The sequence below is a fragment of the Falco rusticolus genome, chromosome 6 (assembly GCF_015220075.1).
Source record: "Falco rusticolus isolate bFalRus1 chromosome 6, bFalRus1.pri, whole genome shotgun sequence".
Taxonomy (NCBI): Eukaryota; Metazoa; Chordata; class Aves; order Falconiformes; family Falconidae; genus Falco; species Falco rusticolus.
In genome coordinates, this window is record NC_051192.1 from 42,405,734 (window position 1) to 42,426,288 (window position 20,555).

A 20,555-nucleotide genomic window follows, 5' to 3' on the forward strand; every position below is an offset into this window, starting at 1 on the left:
AAAGGATTTTTTTCTTCTTCCATGGGTAGTCCAGAAGTCAACATCATACACCAGTACTACACTTCTTCCTATTTACTTGAAATATTTCTACTTAAGAAATTTCCTGGCTTGAATATCAATAATTACTATCAAGTCTTGAGAGTCTTAGGTTAAATGAATTTAGAAAGAAAACAGTACAGTTTCAAACACCACACCGTACGTGCAAAAAGAACAGCCAAAATAGAGCAATTCCAGTTCCAGTTTTTCAGATGGGAAGATAAAGACAGCGATGCTAATGACTTATCTGACATACAGGATTAGCAACAAAAGAACACAAAGCGTGCCTCCAAACTACGAGGTCTGGCGGTGGGGATACACCATACTCTCTCCATCTGCCACACATTCAACACGGGCTGTATCAGAGCAGTCATCTGAGACCCACTGATCAGTCCAGCATCTGCCATCCTGACTCCAACCGAAGCTTCACTGACCAGCAGTTCTGTAGAAAATGCAGCTTCAGAGTCACAGCAAGGGAAGTGCAAGTACCAGAAGCTGATCTTTAGACAAATGGACGCTCCTTTTAGTACTGGCTGCCTCCTGTCTTACAGTGCGTGCACATCTGTGCAGAATGCTGTTCTTTCTACCTTGACGTTGTAAATCTGAATATTAAGGGTATGCTGGCGCGCACGTCTTCACATCTTAGAGTGAGCAATGACAAACTAGACACATGACTGCGGGTGGCCCTTAGGAGGTAAATCAGATTTGACTCAGGAGCTAGCTCCAACTTTGAAAAGAAGATGCCAACAACGTATTTATCCCTGTCGTTTTTCCAGCATTAGCAAGACATGCTGCTAAATATATAAACTGCAACCTAGAATCTTTCGCATTCAAAAAATAGTGTAAGAGGCTGCAGATTTTTGACTTACCAGGAGATGGCGGCTGAATCTTAGGTTGTTTCTTAGTATCTCCAGTGCTGAAGACTTCTGGAGGGGGCTCCTCCCCTCGCTCAATCTTGCACTCGAAGGCAAACAGGTACTGAATGTATTGTTTTTTCAGGGAGCTGGCTGCGCTGCTCGAAGTGCCAACGTTCAAGGTAGTTGCCAGCTCACGCCACTTCTTGTTTTTATTAACCTAGCAAAATAAACGGCAGAATCATTGGTTTGCAGCAACATGGTTTAAGTCAGGAGACGAAAAAGCAAAAAAAAGCAAAAAAAAAGCAGAACTAATGCCTTAGTTTACTTTTTTTATTTTCCTCTTTTAACTAATGCTCATTACTCCCACACGCAGTAATGCATAGACGGCATTTACAGTTATAAAACCATTAAGGAACCTGCTGATAGCTACATAAAAAGCTTTGCTTGTGGAGAGTCTTCTGCACGGTTCATCTTTTAAATGCCTTGCGCTCTTCCCAGGGCCTATGCTCTTCAGTTAGCAATCCATCTCCAAGCACATTCACGCTTATTCTCCCCCTCTCTGACACCCACCCACACCCACCCTATTCTAACTAAAAAGCATCTTCTAAAAACTAATTTAGAAAGCAGTAACACTGCTAGTCTGCAATTTAAGTATTTGAGCACTGATATGAAAAATAAATTTTTCTCCAAAATAGCCACCAGCTGTCAAATAGTTCAGTCTGTAATTCCTGGTTCAAGTCCTTTCACTTTAGGGCATCTTGCAGGGACAGATCAATGATCCTTTGGCAAGGTGAGAGGCAGAGTGAAGCAAGGACCCTTAATTAATTAAGGCAGACTTCAAACACACAGGGCTAGTCCAGCAACACTCTGTATTACAGTGCTGACTGCACAGCTCTGCTGTGAGTCTTCTTTGCAGTGTAAGGCTGAGAATATTGAAATACTCTGTTCGTGAGTTCCTCAAACACAGCTGATCGGTAATAACAGCAAAGTTAATCTGTCATCCTGGACGACGCCACTGGTTTGCTCAGCAGTACTGCTCACAGCAGCCAGGTTTTTTGCTGTAATACCTGATGCCCCAAAGTTCATTCAACCAGTTGTGCAACTGCTAGGGAGGGGAGGCAGCACCGAAATAAATGGGCTTTACACATCCGAGCATCTCAGCTTTTGTTGGGGAAGAATCCTGATTTCATGATGACTGCTACTTGCCCTGAGGCCTGAGATTTGAATGACTCCAATTTAACTTGTATAGCTACGAAGGTTATCATTAGCCACACCGTCTCGAAGCCTGCGTGCCGGCAAAGGAAACATTTCTTCATTTTTCTCAGTGTTTAGTAACACCTAACTGCTGTCAGTCAGAAAAGATCTTTTGAGGATAGCATTAACAGCAAGCAGGTTGGCATGGCTATGCTAAGTGTTTATAATTCTCTGGTACATCCTGCAAGAACCCAGGAGTTGAAGGAGATGAGATTTTCATAAACTGCCCCTTGTTGAGGCTTGAAATCCAGTTACACAGCCCTTTGTGCCTACTGACTTACAGCTAAGTGGTGCGTAAAGAACACATTGCATAATGCAAACAGAAACATTCATGCCTAAATGCCCAGTATATTGGCATTTAAAAGCAGACTGCCAACAGCTGGTCTGTTCATGTTGGGACCCCATCAATTGCAACTATTAAGACAGGGAATATGCACCAAAGCTGCACAGCTTCACTCCCTGTCACTCTCCAGGCAGAATCATGAGATGTGGAGGACAGCACTTGCAGCCACAGCTTTTTAGGAGAGCATCACACAGATACGTTTAGATAAAGCGCAGCAAGCAAGGCTCTCCACCTCTCTATACCCCCAAACAGATAAACACAGTGATCATTCATGTGGGCACACCAGCAAAAACAGGAGCCTGTCAATTTTTACCAGTACTCAAGCACATGCATTTGGAACTGGAGCTCTTTCAAATATCAGTCTCAGTGAACAGCATCTATTCTTTGGCAATGCATAATGTCTGTCAGTGCAAGTCAGCACTGAGTGTCCCAAAATAAAACAGATTTCCATAATAAGCGAACATGAATGACTTTCTACAATATCTCATCCGCCTCCCACCTTGCTTAATTTTTGATGCTAAAAGTCATACTATGGGCACAATCACACTGTATGAGGCAGAGCAGCCGCACGATACGATTTACCTGTAATAAAGTTTCTGAGCTAAAAGTAATCACATCGTTATGATGCTGGAGGGCATGAGCAGATTACTAAAAATGTCAGGATAACATCTCTTACCTATATACAGCATTTAACAGCTGGCAAGGTGAACTATATTAGGTTTCTCTGCCTTCCTTTCACAACAGGAATAGCTAAATTCTCTGGACTTGAAGGGCCAATGATCTAATTCAGTAGTCAAATCCTGCGTTGGGAGTGGACCATTAAAAACAGCACTGAAAATGGCACTAACTGATGTCGGACATTTCTTTCTTGAACTAACCACACAGATTATTAAAATGTGCTCTCTTTCTGAAGATCCAATTTGTCTGCCATATTTTTGATCTCAGTTTTTGTAATAAATGTAAAATTATATCTATTTAAATAATAAATATTATCTATTTTATATTAAATATTGCATACACAAATTTATCTACATAGCTATGTTTAAGACTTCATCTTGCCAATCACTGAACACCCACCAATGTTCTTAAATCCATAGAAATTATGGGCCTCAGCACTCCACAGTAGCTTCTAGTACCTAGAAAAGTGATCCCTTCAATGCAAAGGATGATTTGTAGAAGTATCAGGCAAGGACAGATGACTCTGAATAGCAAATCCAAGGCTGCAAATGCTGACCATTTTCTCCTGCTTTCCCTTTTGATGGTGCTAGACAATGAAACATTTAGTTTTGGTCTGCGGTGGTCAGTCTTGCAGAACTCACAAGTGATTTCCAAACATCCCTTTGCAAAACTTCCAGTTAACTGGTGAGAACACAACCCAAAGCTTTGCTCTGTGACTTTGTTATTCTCAGCTCTTCCTGCTTTCATTTTCCTTCATCTCAATCAAGTAATTCACCTTCTCCTTGTAACTGTTATGTTTGTAAGGCAACCCAAAATATCCTGTAAGCATTTTCCAAACACAGGGAATGCACAGTGTATGTCTCAGAAACAAACGTACCATGCAGAGACACTCTGAGATGAAAGGTCTGGAATGAAGGACTTTGTTTCAAGAATGTATCTGCCACTTCTCTGGAGAGATTAACTGATTAGTCCTAGAGGCAGTATCCCTATCTGGGAAGGATGGATTTCAAAATCTCCTTTTTCCTTCAGTTCTGTCATCTGTTTCTTACTCCTAACTTTGATCCAATGGTCTCCTCCTCTTTTCTTCTCTTAGTGGCATTACTGGATTCCCCTGAACAGGTAACAATTTCATCTGTTTATAGAAATGGTCAATTTTGATCCAAACTCTATAGAGTTTTAGGGCAATTACACAGCCCAAAACGAACTCTAGACAAGTATTACAGCACAAAACTATTTCCTTCAACAACGTTGTCAGGGCTGAAAAAGTAACGATGTAACCAGCAGGAAATAATCTAGAAAAAAAAAAAAGTGTTTTGCCTTTTCAAATGGTTCACTTGCAAGCACTTCTTCTCACCTGTGCTAAACCTCCAATCTCTTTGACGCAGACATAGAGCCTGAACAAGTCCAGGGGCTTCTTGCCCACAGCTGGCAGACTGGCCACAGGTGTGCCCCTCTCCTCCATAAACGTCAGGTACCGATCTACCCACATCTTGCGCTCCGGCTCATTTCCTAGCTCATAGACTTTAGTGATCTTCTCTCCAGTTGTGGTAGAGGAACTTGATTTCTAAATCGCAAGAAGAAAAAAAAAGAGTTGGGGGAAGGGTGGGAGGGGGAGGGAAAAGAAAGTAAGAAACTCACAACATTGAAAAAGAGAAGATGTCAAACAAACTAAAGCTATCACACAACAGTCAGGAATGAAGGCTACTAGTTCAGGCACAAACAGTACATTCTGTCCATATACGGAAAATTCAGCTTTTTAAATAAAGGGCCCAAACTCCCCATTTTCATATTTCTTTCACTGATCTGAACTTTGGATCCCAGAAGGCAAGTTTCTGATGTTGCCTCATGTCATTTTAAGAAGAGGTAGCTCTCACATAGTGCCTCTCATCCACTTATCTGGAAGTGATTTGCAAGCAGTAATTTGGGTAAAATTAAAACCATTTGTCCCACACAAGTTTACATAATCCTAAAACCAAACCAAATGAACCTTCTCCTCTTTGACCCCCAGAAGGGGCTAGAAAACCTGAAAGTGCTCCTCCAGAACAGGAATTGCACAGAAGTAGCCTAAAGCATGGATCATGGCAAACTAGCACACTGAAGAGCGGTGCTCCCTTTAAGAGTCACAAATGGTTACACTTCACTATCTCTTCATACCACCACTAGCCAAAAAGCGAGGTGAACAAGAGTCCTGACAGTACAAGGAGACTGGTGGCAATACTCTGTGAACTGCCAATAATGCCTGTGAGTAGCTACCGCTGTCCTTCCTTGGAAGAGGGCAGAAGATAACGTCTCACATGTCCTCCCTTGCGAAGAGAACGTGTATTATGATCTGGGGAAAACCAGGGATGCACAGCCATCAGAACTGAACCACCACTGTGCAAAACGCAAAAGAGGTGGAAAGAGCAGAATTGTTTCTCATGTGGCAGAAATGCAGGAGCGAACCCATTTTCCTGCTGGGCTTCACAGTTAACGAAAGCTCATGCTATCTTGATGCCCTTTATGCGGAGATGGCATAAAGCACCGAGGCTGCTACACAAGCTCTAACTTCTCACCATATCTTGACTGTGCAATGTAACCCTGTCAGCTGGGCTCTGTGCCATGTGCAGATGGACTATGCCTTATCCATCTGAGCTGCCTCTGACCTGATAGCAGAGAGGGGCTGCTGCTTCTGCAGGAAAACCCTCCTGCTTGCAGAAGGTGATGTCCTCAGCAGTGGAAGATGGGAGCGGTTCAGAATTACACACAAGAAAAAGACTGATATAAAGCTTTGGGAAAGGAGCCAAATATATGAAGGGAAACATATCCTTTATGTCTGTATAGTAAAATCCTCAACTTTGTGGTTGATCGCAGCAGACACTTCTTTAAACTCATCTAGTCAATCACTCTTTCCCTCCCTTGCCTTCTCCCTACTTTGAACAGGAGACAGCACTATTCTGAATCAAACAGGACCTTATTTATAATTTAACATTCCTAAAGCAGACCCTAGCTGTACCTCACAGATGCTACAGAACCACCCACTCTGTCCATGTCCCCACACAGCGCTGGTGAGGACTGGCACTCGACACCATGAAAGATGCAGTGGGGTAGCATCCAACTGCCAATGATTTTAAAAGCACTGCCACCATTCATCTTGCATGTTAGCCTGGAAAATATGACAGGCTCTGTATCAGCCATTAGCTGAAACTTGGCAACACTGGAGGAGAGCCAGGAGGAAAGAGATATGAAGCCAAGGGGGGTGACCCAGCAGTTCCATGAGCCATTGCTGTTCTTTCCAGTGAATTGATATTCATTTTAATTAAATAAATAGCCTCCTATAAAGTTTTCTGCCTTGTTTCCTGATACTGTAACTTCTTTGCAGTAGTCTTTCCTACAGACATGCATTATTACCTGCCGTACCTAGAAATGAGGAGCACTCAGGAATGTACTTGGGTCAGATTCAGTTGTGTTACAACTCCTACTGAAGTCAGAGTCAAGGCTGAATTTGTTTTACTAATACACTATGTGGCTTGCAGGAAAGTACTTACAACATGAGTCCTGCAGATTATGCAATGAAAGCACAAACTAACAGTGTAATGGCAACCAGTTTACTGAAAGCATCATTTGCTACGTATCTCGGTGTTTAAGGAAATCAGTTCAACTCTTTTCAACAAACGCATTTTTTCCAAAGATTCTTTTTGGCAGTGAGTGGGCAAGAGGGAATTAGGCAACTCATATTGCTACTAATCCAATTTTGTAGTGAGAACCGATACATGATCACATGGGCTTGGACAGTTGAATAAACTGGAGCCACCCCAGTACCAATGGCAGTAAGCACAAAGTTGCTTTACAGCTCATCAGCATTTATTTTAATCTTACTTTTATGATGCCAAAGAACTCTAATGAAAACAAAGGTGGGAAATTGCAGTTTTACCTGACAAATTTTGTATATGCATATATTCTAACAAATGAGGCAAGAAAATAGTTTCTATTTCACTTTTATGGCAGCTCATGATGAAGAAAGTTCAGATTTACCAGTTTTACATTTTCATTTTTGTACGGTAAGATTCTCTTTTTCATATCAGATTCAGAGCAGAATGGAAACAGTTAAGAATTTTTCATTCTGGGTTTTTCTACTATACATCTCAAATGATGATGCTTTTCAGCAGTGTGGCAGCAGGCTCTAAAATGACAGTATAATCTGAAAACTTTTCACAGCTTACAGAAGGTAAGAAGTGTTTCTTACTGTGTGAGCTTTCAGGTTGTCATGCTTTGTAAAACGAGTGCAATTTTCTTCTAAAATGAAATGTTAACTTTAGAAGAATGCACTACAGGGAAGAATGCTATTCCTCAAGAGTAAAGAGCTTTTCCTCTTCTCTATTTTTATAAATGTAAACATATAAAAATGACAGATGTGTGCAAGCTAGTCTACACACAAACAAACTTCAATTCCACAAAGGCAGATTCAGCTGGAAGCCTAAATTTGCCTATAGGTAAATGTTAACCCTCAGAAAATACAGGCTTATTACAAAATTATCCCATTATCAGATTGTTAACTAAAATGAGTGCATGCCAGGCAACGCGGGAAGAATACCGAGCATGAGCTTTTCTTCTGTTAAGTTTGTTGGCAATTTTGGTGATAAAAGAATGCTACTTCAAGCCTGTGGCACATACCTTTACCAATGTAGTTATATTCTACTCTGCCCTCAATCCCTAGCACTCTTCTAGATGGCATGACTGGTTATGTTTAAATAGATGATTTAAAAATCCCCACCAAAGTATGTGGATATCAAAGCCAATTCCCATATCGTATCTTTTGAACACTATACTTTATTTTCAATACACCTACCACCTGTTAAAACTGTATTATATACAGACCCTTGTACAGTGAGTGTGCAGAATCCTTCAGAGCAACACAAATTCCTGTAGGAGTTCTTTTCACATTAAGGCAGTGGGTAGTTGTTTCTGTACATATCTTTTAGCATCTGTATTTATAGAACTATCTACTGTTCACTTCCCCCACTTCAATAATGAATTTGCCAACATTACACTTATTAAATAGACCTATTCTACTACAGAACAACGTGCATACACAGGCAGCAAAAACTGCCAAAGTCCAATCCCTAGCAGGGGCTTTTACAGGACACAATCCTCTTGTCAAGATTTCCTCCTGAAGGACTCTGCAGACCCCTCACGGCTAGCACCACAGAGATACAGTACTATTCATGTGTATTCACTGTCACGTTCTCAAGTATCTATGGGCAGTGAACAACATTTAATGGGGTTTTCATAAAATATTGTTTTATTCACATTGCAACAACCCTGCATAGTTCACACCCACACTTGAAATTTTTTTTCAAAGAATTTTAAAGCCACCTTGTCACTGTCAAGTACGTACACAACGTGCAAAATTAGTACAGCAGAAGTGTCCTGCTATTGATGCACACGAAGAGCCCTCAAAACATAATGTTCAGCAATTCCTTCTTCACGTTTTCTCATGCCTCACTTCCATATAAAACTGCTGAAAGAGAGGATCCACCTAGTAGGATCACAGGGATACTGGGAAGTGAATCACAGACCATTCACCCTTGCTTTTATCCTCTGCTGGAATACAGCAGTTGTAGCAAATGAAGCAGCTCTGGGATTTAATGAACAAATTCAGGCTGTTTTAAAGTGTAACGGAATGCCTGCAATCAATCGTTCCAGTCTACGTCAGGCTGCTGCTGAAGTCAATGAAGTTATCCAATACACTGGCCTTCACAGGTAAAAAGGGATCAGCTAATTTACAGCACTTATTTTTCTGCCATTCCAAAGCACTGTATTTATCCATATCTCTGTACCAAGAAGTTAACTGAAGCTAAAGACACAGCAGCATTTGGACAGAAGGGCATTCAGAAGAAACTGAAAGCACAAACTTTCTCCCATTTATTTTTTCCAACGCTATACTTTGGCATATTTACATGGAAAAAACCTCCACATGTTCACAGTGACTCTAGGATTTGTTATGCAGTGTATGCAATGAACTCAGGAATGCATTACCATTTGGTAGCCTTGCAGAGAAAGAACTCTGTGTGTTAAGACAGCCTGTGGAATAACTCTCTTGCTTTCCTCCAGAAAACCACCCAAAGAAACGATACCCAAAACATTGCTACAAAGAAAGCTAAGGTGAGTTTTTGGAACCACGCTTTCAGAAATGCTGTTAAGAAAAAGATGAAACTTTGTGGGAACAGGTAACACCAGCTGCCTTCTGAGACTCAAAGTCGCTGCCAAATAAACATCAAAACATTCAGGTGGTACATTTCATGCCATGCTGCCCCTTTGCTCAGGGGATTCACTAGATGTCCCATTTTTGGATGGCAGATCTTTCCCCCTCCAATTGGCCTTCCTCTGTTTGCCCTGAGACATACTCTTCAACGTATCACTTTGTGAAAATTAAGTTCTTATCAAGAATTGTTGCTAATTTTAAGTGCACATTAACATTGGGAAAAACCCCTTTACATTCCTCACAAGAATATTTTTCAGGATTTTTCTACAGACAAATTATGATCATTATTACTTTCGGTAAAAAGAAAGAAAAGAGGAACAACATATATTTTTCTAATTCAAAAAAACAAAGCAAAAATGACCAAGTGGACATTTGCTCCCCGTAGGCAATATCAGCTTATGTCTTCATTCTCTTTTCTATATACGTATATAGATTTTCTATGTGTGTATCTATCGATAGATATATAATGAAATTAATTTTTAGCTACATGCGTCTCTTGCTCAGGTTTTTCGTTACAACCTGTATGAGAATGACTAAACATTATTCATCTAAAAATAGTTTTCTAAAAACATACATGCATCAGTTTTTTCTACCCACAATCTGGGTTATTTCAAAATAACTGAATGAAGCAAATCAGAAGTAATTTCATTTTAGACTGTGCCCTGATAACCTAATGATTGTATTTCCAAATACACAATTCAAAATTAAAAATGTTTCAAAAATGCACAAGGCAGCTTTTTCATGGTGCTGAGTCTACAATTTAAACTTTGATGGATATTAGTTTCAATAGGGGAGAATTCTCATTTTGTTTTGTTTTTTTACTAAGTAATCCTAGCAATGACAAGTGCAGCAACCAGAGCGAAGTCAGTTGTGTGAAGGAGTTTGGGCCCAGGAACAGAAATGGAATTGTCCTTAACAACACAGTAGGCATGCTTGGAAGCTGATGCATTACAGGAAGGATGTTTTCTTCACAACAACTGCTGTATTACCAGACAGCACACTTGCATGATGCACGCAATTTTACTCTTTCTTATTTCAAAGTACTGTTGGGACAAATTTTGCCCTTGGATAAGCATGCTCAGGCCCCACTGAAGCCGGACAGTGGAACTTACAGTCATGTGTCCGAGAGCAGAATTTGCACCCAGTGTTATAAAGAAAGAAAACTGTTTAGTGGATAAATAATGAAGAAAAGGAATTTACAAAACAAACAAGCAAGCATTAAAATATAATTAATTACAAAAAAATAAACAAAAACCAAAAAAACCAGAGCCACTTACAGGGCTTGATGGAGTCTTTGGCCAGCCTGGGCTGCTAATGCTATCACTTTCATCTCCATGAAAGGAGGAGATGCTAGCAGAGCTTGGGGACATTGGGGAAGGGACTGGCAGGTTGCCTGGGGTTGGGGGCTGAGAAATACCCTGAGAGCTGTAGCTATCCTGTGGTAGAGGAATAAAAAAAAAATAATATGACAAAGGCAGGGCAAACTTTATTAAAAACAAAAAAAATACATCCAGTTTAACAGACTGACCAATTTTTATATATAAAATATATATAAACAGAGAGACACATACAGAAAACACACACATATATAAATATATTTATATATATAAATAAAAGGTATTAAAACGACATTGTTAATTAGTATAATTTGGAAAGTTTGCTGGATGCTTGGCTAAAGTCACTAAGCCACCATGCTTATTTCAAGCTCACATGGAATGCTAAGCATGGGTTTCCCCTTATGAAAGAAAGAAAAAAAACCAAGCTGTTCACCTTATTTTATCAAATAAGGCAGGAAAGCAAAATATTAAAGTATGTTGCTGCTGCTGAGGCGGCCAAAACAGGAAGCTATAACTGAAGGCAGAGAAAAATGGCTGCAAGTATTGAAACCAGGCAAGACCCTTCTTTCCCACCCACCTGGCACAGCCGAATCCCCACGCAACTTTTGGCTTGGGTTGCTTTGCCCCCGCAAGTTAAAATGCCGTAAGAACTAGTAACTTTCAGATCCATACAATGAAGGAAAAAAGAAAAAAAAAAAAAAGAAAAAGAAACAAACAAAGAGATTGCACGTGAATGGAAAGGCATGCAGGAAAGAACAGAAGTGGGTAGGCCAAAACCAGAAGATGAAGGACAACACAGCAGACTTCTGCGGGCTGAACCAACACCACGTGCGGAGGTGGTAAATACCTTTGACTTGCTCTCAGGTTGGGGGGGTCCTTCTTCTTTGCCATCTGCTTTGAGAGGAAGGGGTAGTTTGGACTCACCGGGTGTCATCATATCTGCAAGACCCATAGGTGCTAATCAAAAACAGGAGAAACAGTTAAGCATGACTATGTTTGGCTTTGTAGGAAAAAACAACGCTTCCTGCTGCAAGATTGCGGCACCACGTGAAGCAGAGGTTATCCCACCTCTGTCCTGTTATTCTAGCATCCGGAAACCTGGAAACCTCTTCAGTTGAAATGAGGAAATAAGAGAATGAAATGTAAGAGAAGCACCATGCAATAACAACAACCACCACCACCACTTTATGGAGTAAAATTAATTGTTCATGCCTTCAACTGTCTCCACATTCAACCACTACCCCTTAACAGAACAGTCTATTTTAGTAACTGCTGCACCTTCCCTTTAGCAACAGATGAATGTAAATTCAAACAATGTGCAATTTGCTTGCGATGTTGAATCTGAGAAACAGTCCACACTTCCCAGTTATGTCTGTATTAAGGTTGGTGTCCAGCAGATAATTCCTGCTCCTACTGATTTCAGTATGAATGGCTCTGCCACTGTGAGCCTTAAGTACAGAATTACAAGCTGTAAACTCTGCTCTGTTGGAGAACCGGCACTGAACTTCTTCCCCTCTGCCAAAATGAGGTGGGACTATAATGAACGCGCAAATGTCTTTCTCTGGTAATGGCATGCAGTTGCTTCCCAGGGGTGTGAGGAGTTTAAGGGGTTTTTTTATTTGAAGATGCAAGTGCTAAGTGTAGTATTATTGCTGCAGAGCTGCTGGGTTCCTGGATTTCTAGAAAGATGCAAGAAGAAGCATTCAGATAAACAGACAGAAAATACTGGGCAGAGCAGATGCTAGGAGGTGCCATGACACTGAATCAATGCAAATAACCAGAAAACAACAGCAAGACACAAGGTGATTCTTTCCCTGCAGAAACCATGTGTATGGCATTTACGAAAAGGCTGGAGTAGCTTCCCTTTCTCTCCCTTTTTTCTCCCTCTCATGCCCTTCTTTCAAGGAAGATGTGAGATAAGAAAAACATAGGATAGAATAAGCTAAAAGGTAATAAAAAGGAAAAAATACATATCCCCAATTTACAAATTTCAAGAATCAGCAAAGCATCATTGTTTAAAAAAAAACATTAAAAAATCTGGTCATTACTAGACTAGCATGTCACTCTGCAAAATGACAATGCTGGCTTGCACTCGGCAGCAAGCACGCTGCATAGCAAGCCAAAGACAGGAGGGGAAAAAGAAGCTTTAAAAATACTTCACACATTGCCCACTACAAAATGATTATTGCACATATTCATGTATTACTATGTTTTAGAAAATAATTAGTTTTAATTACAGCAGTGAGAGCATGAGCAGGACTCTGGCGAATACGCTGGCAAGCTTTGCAGTGCTAATTTGCTAATATCTTTAGCATCACTGCAGGTTGAGACTATGCATCTGCCAAAAAAACCTATCCAGCCATGTGCCATGTGAGTTTACAACTGTATGCTCAATATTCAGCTTTGAACTGCCGGTGTTTTTCATGGGCACATTTTCTTGTTTTTTCAAAGCACATTTGTAGCCCAATCAAGCCCTTAAAGTCATCACAACACATAAATCATAATTGAGATTAAAAAAAAAAATAAAATTACTTGCAATACTTAAGACTTCAAGAATTGGAACAAAAAGCCTTTTTCAAGTGATGCAGCTGCAGAGAAAAATCTATTGGGATCAGCTAAAAATGCTGTTATTTTTATGTATGTGTGTGAAACCTCAACAAAACAGCCAAGCAATGAGATACTGGGAAGCCAGTATCCACTAAGCATTTGATTCGTATGCATTTTGCCCTTATACTCTGTTTGCTGCGTTGGGGCAGCTTGTGACCATTATGAAGTCAAGGATGGCAGCCTAACACATTTAAGTTTTGATTTCCACAGTTTAAAATAAAGTTATTTTTGTTTTAGAAGTTTTAAAAAATATGTGTAAAAAATGGTCAAATGTATGCCACAGTCTGGTCTCAAACTGGGATGCAGAACTGTTACACAAAATCCATTTTAACTGTTAACACATTTCATGCTGTGAAAGCCCTAAAAAAGAAGTCTTAGTTTTAGTTTCAAAGCAACCAAAGATGACCCTTCCCCTCTAAAGCAATTTTAGAGAGGTCAAACAAAGCAAAGCTAAGAATCATGCTTCTTCACCAGAATTCTGCATGGCTAAATCCTCTGCTTATACCTCACTGGGTATCTAGGTTGGCACATCCTGTTTCTATTACAAAGAATGCAGCAATTGTGCCCACTCCTGGTAGTCCCGTTTCCATCAGAATTCCTTTATAAAATTTCTTTTCCAGAAAGGTTTAACACCTCAACATAAAGGGCAAGCAACTCTAGTCTGCAAATTACCACACATGTTCTGACTGTATTAATCATGTTTAGAAGTGTAAGAATACTGATTCATTTCAGCTTTTGAATATTTCTTGCTGGCATATGCAAATATAGCTATCAGGAGTTGGGAGACAAGTATGAAAAAAATAATAAAGTTTCCCAAATTCTGTTTCACTTTTTATTTACTTCATCTATATTGTTTCTTTCTGTAAGAGCAGAACTTCAAGGTTGTCTGGTTTCCCTATAGCTTTTACACAAGATGTGTCCACAGCTACTCTTCTATCCACTGTTGAAATGCTGTTTCATAACTTCTTCCAAACGTACTCTCCAGTGATTTGCAAACAGACATTCCTTCACTTTTTTTAGCAAAGCAGTACAGCAAGAACATTGTTTTGACCCTTTCTGTGCAGTGAAATACTGTTACTGTCACGAAACTGCTAAAATAAGACACGCTCTCTTTCTACACGGGTACTAATAATTCTGTGTGTGAAGTGCAGACAAAAGGATAAAACATTTTAGAGAGGAGGATAACAGGGAAATCCTAACTCAGAAAGCGTTGTACCGTATTGTGAATAGGTTTCAAGTACTAGCCTCTGGCTTATTATAAGAATTTAAGAGCCAGAATGATTTCAAAATGCAAGTATGGGTCAAGGTCCTGAATTAACTATTCCACACTGAATTTAATGTACTCAAAGGCAGATACTGACATGAGTAAAAGCAAAATATTCCCTTTTGCTAAAGGCTGCTCTATCAGTCCCAGATGATGAAATACTGGAGAGCAGCGATACACAAACATTGTTTTTTCTCTTTATTGCTAGAGCAATAACAAATCACACTCTACAAAACAGAATATAACATATTTTGTAAGACATTCCTTCCTCTCGTCACCCTTAGCACTCTCCCTCTGAAAAAAAAACAAGAAAAAAAAAGTAAAAGCAGTGAATTTGTGACTCATGTGGAATTGGCAAGAGGATCCCCACTGCTTTTATGCCTACAGGAAAACCAGAAAAGGGACAACAGCATTGCTTAATGTCCTGCCACGAATGACCGTCCACCTCTGGGGAAAAGCACAGCTTAGGGTGCTCAGGCACCTTATCTGAAAAGCAGGAGTGGCCTCCAAGGTCTCAGTGCTGTGCCTCCTTTCTGCCTACCAAGTCTCCTCTGAGGGATGATAAGTGTATGCAGTTTGGGACGCACGTGTATCTGTGCCAGGAGCTAGCTGGCTTGATCTACAGTCACACAATGACCATTTGATCAAAGTCATTGCTTGTTTGGAGTGTAGGTGATGGGATACTTCAGCTGTTACCAGCTGCTGACATCCTCCAGAAAGTTTATTTAAATGTGCATAAAGTAATAGCTTATATGAAGATACATGTTAAGAGCAAAAAAAAATAGTGAAATAAATGGAGGTTTCCATTTTTCAGAAAAATGTAACCAAGGTGCAAACCCAAGAAAACCAATTAAGATTTCTAAAAAATGCTTCACAATCACAAACATGATTCCTTTCTCTATAAGAGGTTCACCCAAATAAACAGTCAAATACACATAATGTATATGAAAAAGTCGCATCTACTTTTAACGATGTATTTAAATGCATCCTTTGTATTCCTTTAGTGCAAGTAACTTTTCCTAGAACTTCATGATTTATATAAAGTATTATGATGTTAAAAAAATTGTTGGGAATAATAATACCCAGAAAACGGAAGGTTTCAGTAGGACAGAGGTAGTGAAATCAGGAAAGGATCCTTGTGCCAGTAAGGAGATTAATGCCTTTTTATTGTTTTGTTCACCTCCAGAGGTAGCAAGGATTATGAGTGCCAGTTTCCGTGCAAGCACAATACAGAAATCTGAGATCCAAACTCCACACTGCTGCTTTTTAAAGGCAATCTGCACTAGAATTAACAAGGCTCACAATACAGAACTATTATTTTATTTATGTGGGTTTTTAAAGTTTCCTTTTATTATATATATTTTTAAAGCCTGAATCTAAAAAACAGGGGGAAAAATCTAAAATATATATGGGAAATGTGAACTCATACAGCAGAAGGACAGAGGAGGCTATACAATTTTTCTGAATGGCAGTTTATTCCGTAATTGTGAAGGGATTCTGGCACTTTTTCTTGAAGCTTTTGTTTTTGTTATGGATGGGATACTCTATCAGAAGGATCTGTCTTCTTTGATCTCATAATCTCTGTGTTCCTAAACTCTCCTACATTAGCAGAAGCTGTAGATCTGTTGTTTGATCTACAGTCACTGTTGAAGTACCAGGATGCATAACTGCAACACAATTTTCTTTTCAATTGTGACAGTAATTAAAAAAACCTAAAGGAATAAAAAGGGATCAACCGGTAATGAGGAGTTATAAATACTACTAAAAACGTGTGGCAAAACCAGTATTATAGTTAGCTCTATTGAAGCTCCAAAGCCATATGAAAAGAATTCCATCAGCATCAGCAATCTTCCTCTATCTTAGAGTAAAACCTAAAAGTGCATTTGATTAAAATGAACAGAACCAAAACCTACCTTGCTCTCTCAAAACCGGCAACACAACTGCACTCTCCAAAACCCAGACAACCAAGAAACGAACTTCTCCCTATTGCTTACCTTAGTTTTCCACTGGCCTCTAACTGAAACCACAGTTGATCGTGCTCAGCGCGTATGTGCAAGTTAAGTAATGCTCACACTTCACTCCATCAGCAGCCACTCAGTTTGTTTTTTGCCCTACACATTGACCGAACCCTGGTTTATCCCACTGACCGACCTGTGACTTTACACCAGCGGGGAAAAAGGCTCAAGAGCCGGATAGCTGAACTGGTCTTCTGTGCCACAGAAAATGCCGTTTTCAGATCTGTAGGTAGGTATTACCTGCAAGTTCTTCACCTCAACAAATGCGCCTCATCAAATGCAGGGCCAGAGCTGACCCTGAAGTGCTCCTCCAGCTCAAGACATCATTTTAAGTACTGTATTTACACTCATCTTAAGCTCAGCCCTTCATTTCTTTGACCCAAGCAGAAGGATGTCAGAATGGGAGGAAATGCAGCACTCCCCCAGCAGTACATTCACACCTAATGGTCTCTTTGTCCCATCCAGTCCCTGCTGCCCTCCTCCATACCAACACCCTCTGTGTGCTCCTGGAGGCTAGCTGCATAAAGCAATTCAGATGCATGTCTGCTCACACACAGAGGAAAAGAGGTGCACTGAACTGCAGTTCATCTCATACTTACTTTCCATTGGATAATCTTTGAATTAATAAAACTGGAACAAAAGAAAACCTCGCAAATGCATTGGCAGAAAAAACCCTGATAAATGTTTAAATTATTAAAAATCCAATATTTCAGAATGCATAACACAATAAAAAGAGTATGACTACCCCATACAAAAGACTGCTAGGATAAATGGCCTTGCATTGAACAGATTTCCACTGTATGAAATAACGAATGGCTGAATTATCTGAACAAAAAAACCTCTGTGAATCTTCCTTTAAACTGGTTATTCCTTAGGAATACATAAATCTTCTTAGGCAGGGCACTCTGCCATCTGTTTGCTGTTGGTTATTTTTGCAGCTCTTGGGGCCAAAGGAAAAGGGGGAAAAATTACTTCTGCTAATAGCAAAACAGAATTTATAGCACAGTTTCAATGCTCAGAAGTAATTTTATTTCAGCAAGGCAGACAAAACACATAACTACACAAACAAAACATAATATTACCTGGGACAGCTCTGGTGGGGGAAAAGCAAGCTATTACCTAATGGTCTTTTCAATAGCTTTTCCCTCTTCATCTAGACAGTGAAGTGTGCTGTCTGGACTAACCAATGACTTCCAAGTCAGCACTGGAAAAAGCCCTTTTTATTTTTATTTTTTTCTTTTCTTTTTAAAAAATCTTACTGATTAACAGCTTCCTTTCTGTTTCTTCTGCTAACCAAAAAAGTACCATAATATTCTTGAAAAATAAGACACAAGTGCCTCAGGAGCTCCTATGTAGAAGAAAGAAACCCTCTGGACATACTAGCCACTAGAATCTCGCAGAGGTCATTTTCTGCCCAGGAAGCAGGGTATATGATAAAATTGACAGGGAGGAAAGACAAGGGAAGGAGGCAAAGGATGAAGGAACAAAACTGGCTATGCAGGGCAGAGAGGCAGATACTGAAATACAGGCTCTTGGAAAGATGCAACTTAAGTAATAAGGCTTTTCTAAACAAAAGTAGAAACAAAGCCAACTAAGAACAAACACCAAATCACCTTAGCACAACCTATCCAGATTTCAGAAAGACTTCAAAACCCCCAACATTTCAAAAAGAGCTAATGTAATCAGTAAGTAAAGCATGCACAGGAACTCCATGACTGGAACAAGTATTTGGGAGGATCCACTTCAGGGTCATTGAAACTCCATCCAAACCCACCCCAATGAAAGAATTGATCTTTACTGAAGTATTATCTTGCTGGAGGATAATTGTTAGGAGTTCAAGCTGAATATGGACTATAAAGCACATTTTCCCAGAACTACATTCACCTGTCTTCATAGTCATACACAAAGCTGCAAATAATTCTGAATTCACAAGTCATGATATAACAGATTAATCCAGCAGCCACACTGAATATGTCTCCCCTCCACCCCCCTTCCAAAGGAAGCTATGATTAAATTTCATATACTGGTATTTAAATAAATAAATAAGAAACCCTATATATGGTTATATGAATTTTTGAAACAGTAAATATGGCCTATATTTTCAGAACATAGTAATTACTTTAAGTGCTCAACTTACAGCATCTTCAAGTCAGAGCATGTGCACATCTCTTTTTTTTTTTTTTAAACCAGTACCACAGTAAATATCTGAAATTGCAATCTTAGGAAGTAAGACACTGAAAAGCAACAGCAGCCTCTTGAAAGATGAGTTTTTTCTCCTTCCCCCTCTTGCAGACAAGTACACACAAATACACATATACTTGCTAGTCCACACCTACATCAAACTGAGTCCGAGTGTTCCTGGAACTGTTCAAAACATTGTACTCATCTACATGCTGTGCAAAAGGACTTAATGAAAAACGTATGAGTTACTGTACAAAATAATGTGAGTACCTTTGCCTACTTTCGAATCACTCCACACTACTCAACAGGGGTGAATCGAATGAAGAAGGCCATCCCTCTGCCAGCAGCCCAGGGCTGGTACCATTAAGCAGATTTATGGAGGAAAGCCACTGCTGAAAGGTTACCCACCATTACCTGTTGAACTGTTCACCATGTTAGGTGCCATGCTGTAAGGAGGAGCCTGCGGGTTCATCAAGCCAGAGCTGTTGTTCATCGGCTGAGTGTAGGGGGAGCTGGATCCCATAATACCGCTCTGATTCATGGCAGGAAAATTGCCTTGCCTAAGAGAAGAAAGAGCACACACACCATGTCTCATTATGTACCCCATTGCTGAAGATGCTGTGTTCTGTCACAGAGTACATCTCCTATGGTTTGCCAATACTAAGGCGAAGGCACACAATTATTTCAGTTTACCTACATGGGGAGTTAGTCTTGAATTAGTTACTGTGTATCTGAGAGAACTGGAGTGTATACAGAGATGTATACAGTGTCTTTATACGTCACAACTAATCAGCAGAAAAATACAACTCATACCATTTATCCTATGAGTAGAAAGCAACATGATCAGGAGTCAAAATTAGAACCTAGTACTGGCATAAAAAAATTCCAGTGAGCTGGCATTTTGATCATGTAATAGAAATCCCTACCTGCCATAGCTTAAAAAACAGTGAAATGACCAGAAGAAAAATGGGTACCATAGAATCTGCTTTGGATTTCTGTATCTGATGCTATTGCATTGAATACAATGTTCATCTTTTGTACATGCCATCTATGCCCAATCTTTCGAAAAACCACGTACATACTGCACTTCGCTGAAACAAGAAACCTCAGCAGAACTATTCTGGTTTTGACAATTAATCACATAGCTGTATAATGCTTTCATAACTGAGCCTTAAGTTTCCCCGAAAAACTGCCCTACATGAAGCCCTTACCTAATTCTCCGTATCTTCAGATGTGAAGATCTTCAGATCAAATAATTTTTGAAGGCTAAACCTTATATACTCTTAAGTTCTGGCAAGTATCTAAGTATGCTTTGTACTTGATTTATCAAATTCTATAGATAAACCGAGACACAATGAAGAAAATAATCCAATTCAAGCAAGCAGAACAACCCAATGTAATGCATGATCCAACTTCAAAAATAATATTTTATTCTTTTATGCATAATACAATTATTTACCTTTCCTTGGTATAGTTGAAGACTGCACATATTATGACACATAAAATCATACATACAAATAAAACCACATGCAACAATATACTTACTTGTATATTCATAGCCTAGATAGGAAAACACAAAACTCAGACCTGTTTCTTCAATGTACCCCCTGTAAATTTATGCTGTTTTTCCAAATAAAGGAGACAAGAAAGGAAGCAACCACTCCTTTACATAGCTTTGATACCTGTCAGCTTTTTTTCCTCACAAAAAACAAAGCATTTAATTTTCTCCTACAAGCAGGGAA

General features: G+C 39.6%; 1 protein-coding gene across 10 annotated transcripts in view; it reads right to left on the bottom strand.

Annotated features, from left to right (window-relative positions):
• The window catches only part of ARID1B (AT-rich interaction domain 1B), a 335,724-nt gene that overhangs the window by 24,029 nt on the left and 291,140 nt on the right, over positions 1 to 20,555 (bottom strand). For 5 of the 10 annotated variants that reach the window (XM_037392403.1, XM_037392400.1, XM_037392401.1 and 2 more), the window contains 5 exons: positions 19,228 to 19,373; positions 11,594 to 11,703; positions 10,687 to 10,845; positions 4,523 to 4,732; positions 906 to 1,110 (listed from right to left, as the gene is read on the bottom strand). In XM_037392403.1, the coding sequence (XP_037248300.1) occupies positions 906 to 1,110; positions 4,523 to 4,732; positions 10,687 to 10,845; positions 11,594 to 11,703; positions 19,228 to 19,373 (830 nt within the window). Of the gene's footprint in view, positions 1 to 905; positions 1,111 to 4,522; positions 4,733 to 10,686; positions 10,846 to 11,593; positions 11,704 to 19,221; positions 19,374 to 20,555 lie in introns of all 10 variants that reach the window. The other 5 variants (XM_037392407.1, XM_037392406.1, XM_037392405.1 and 2 more) reach the window with 3 other exon arrangements.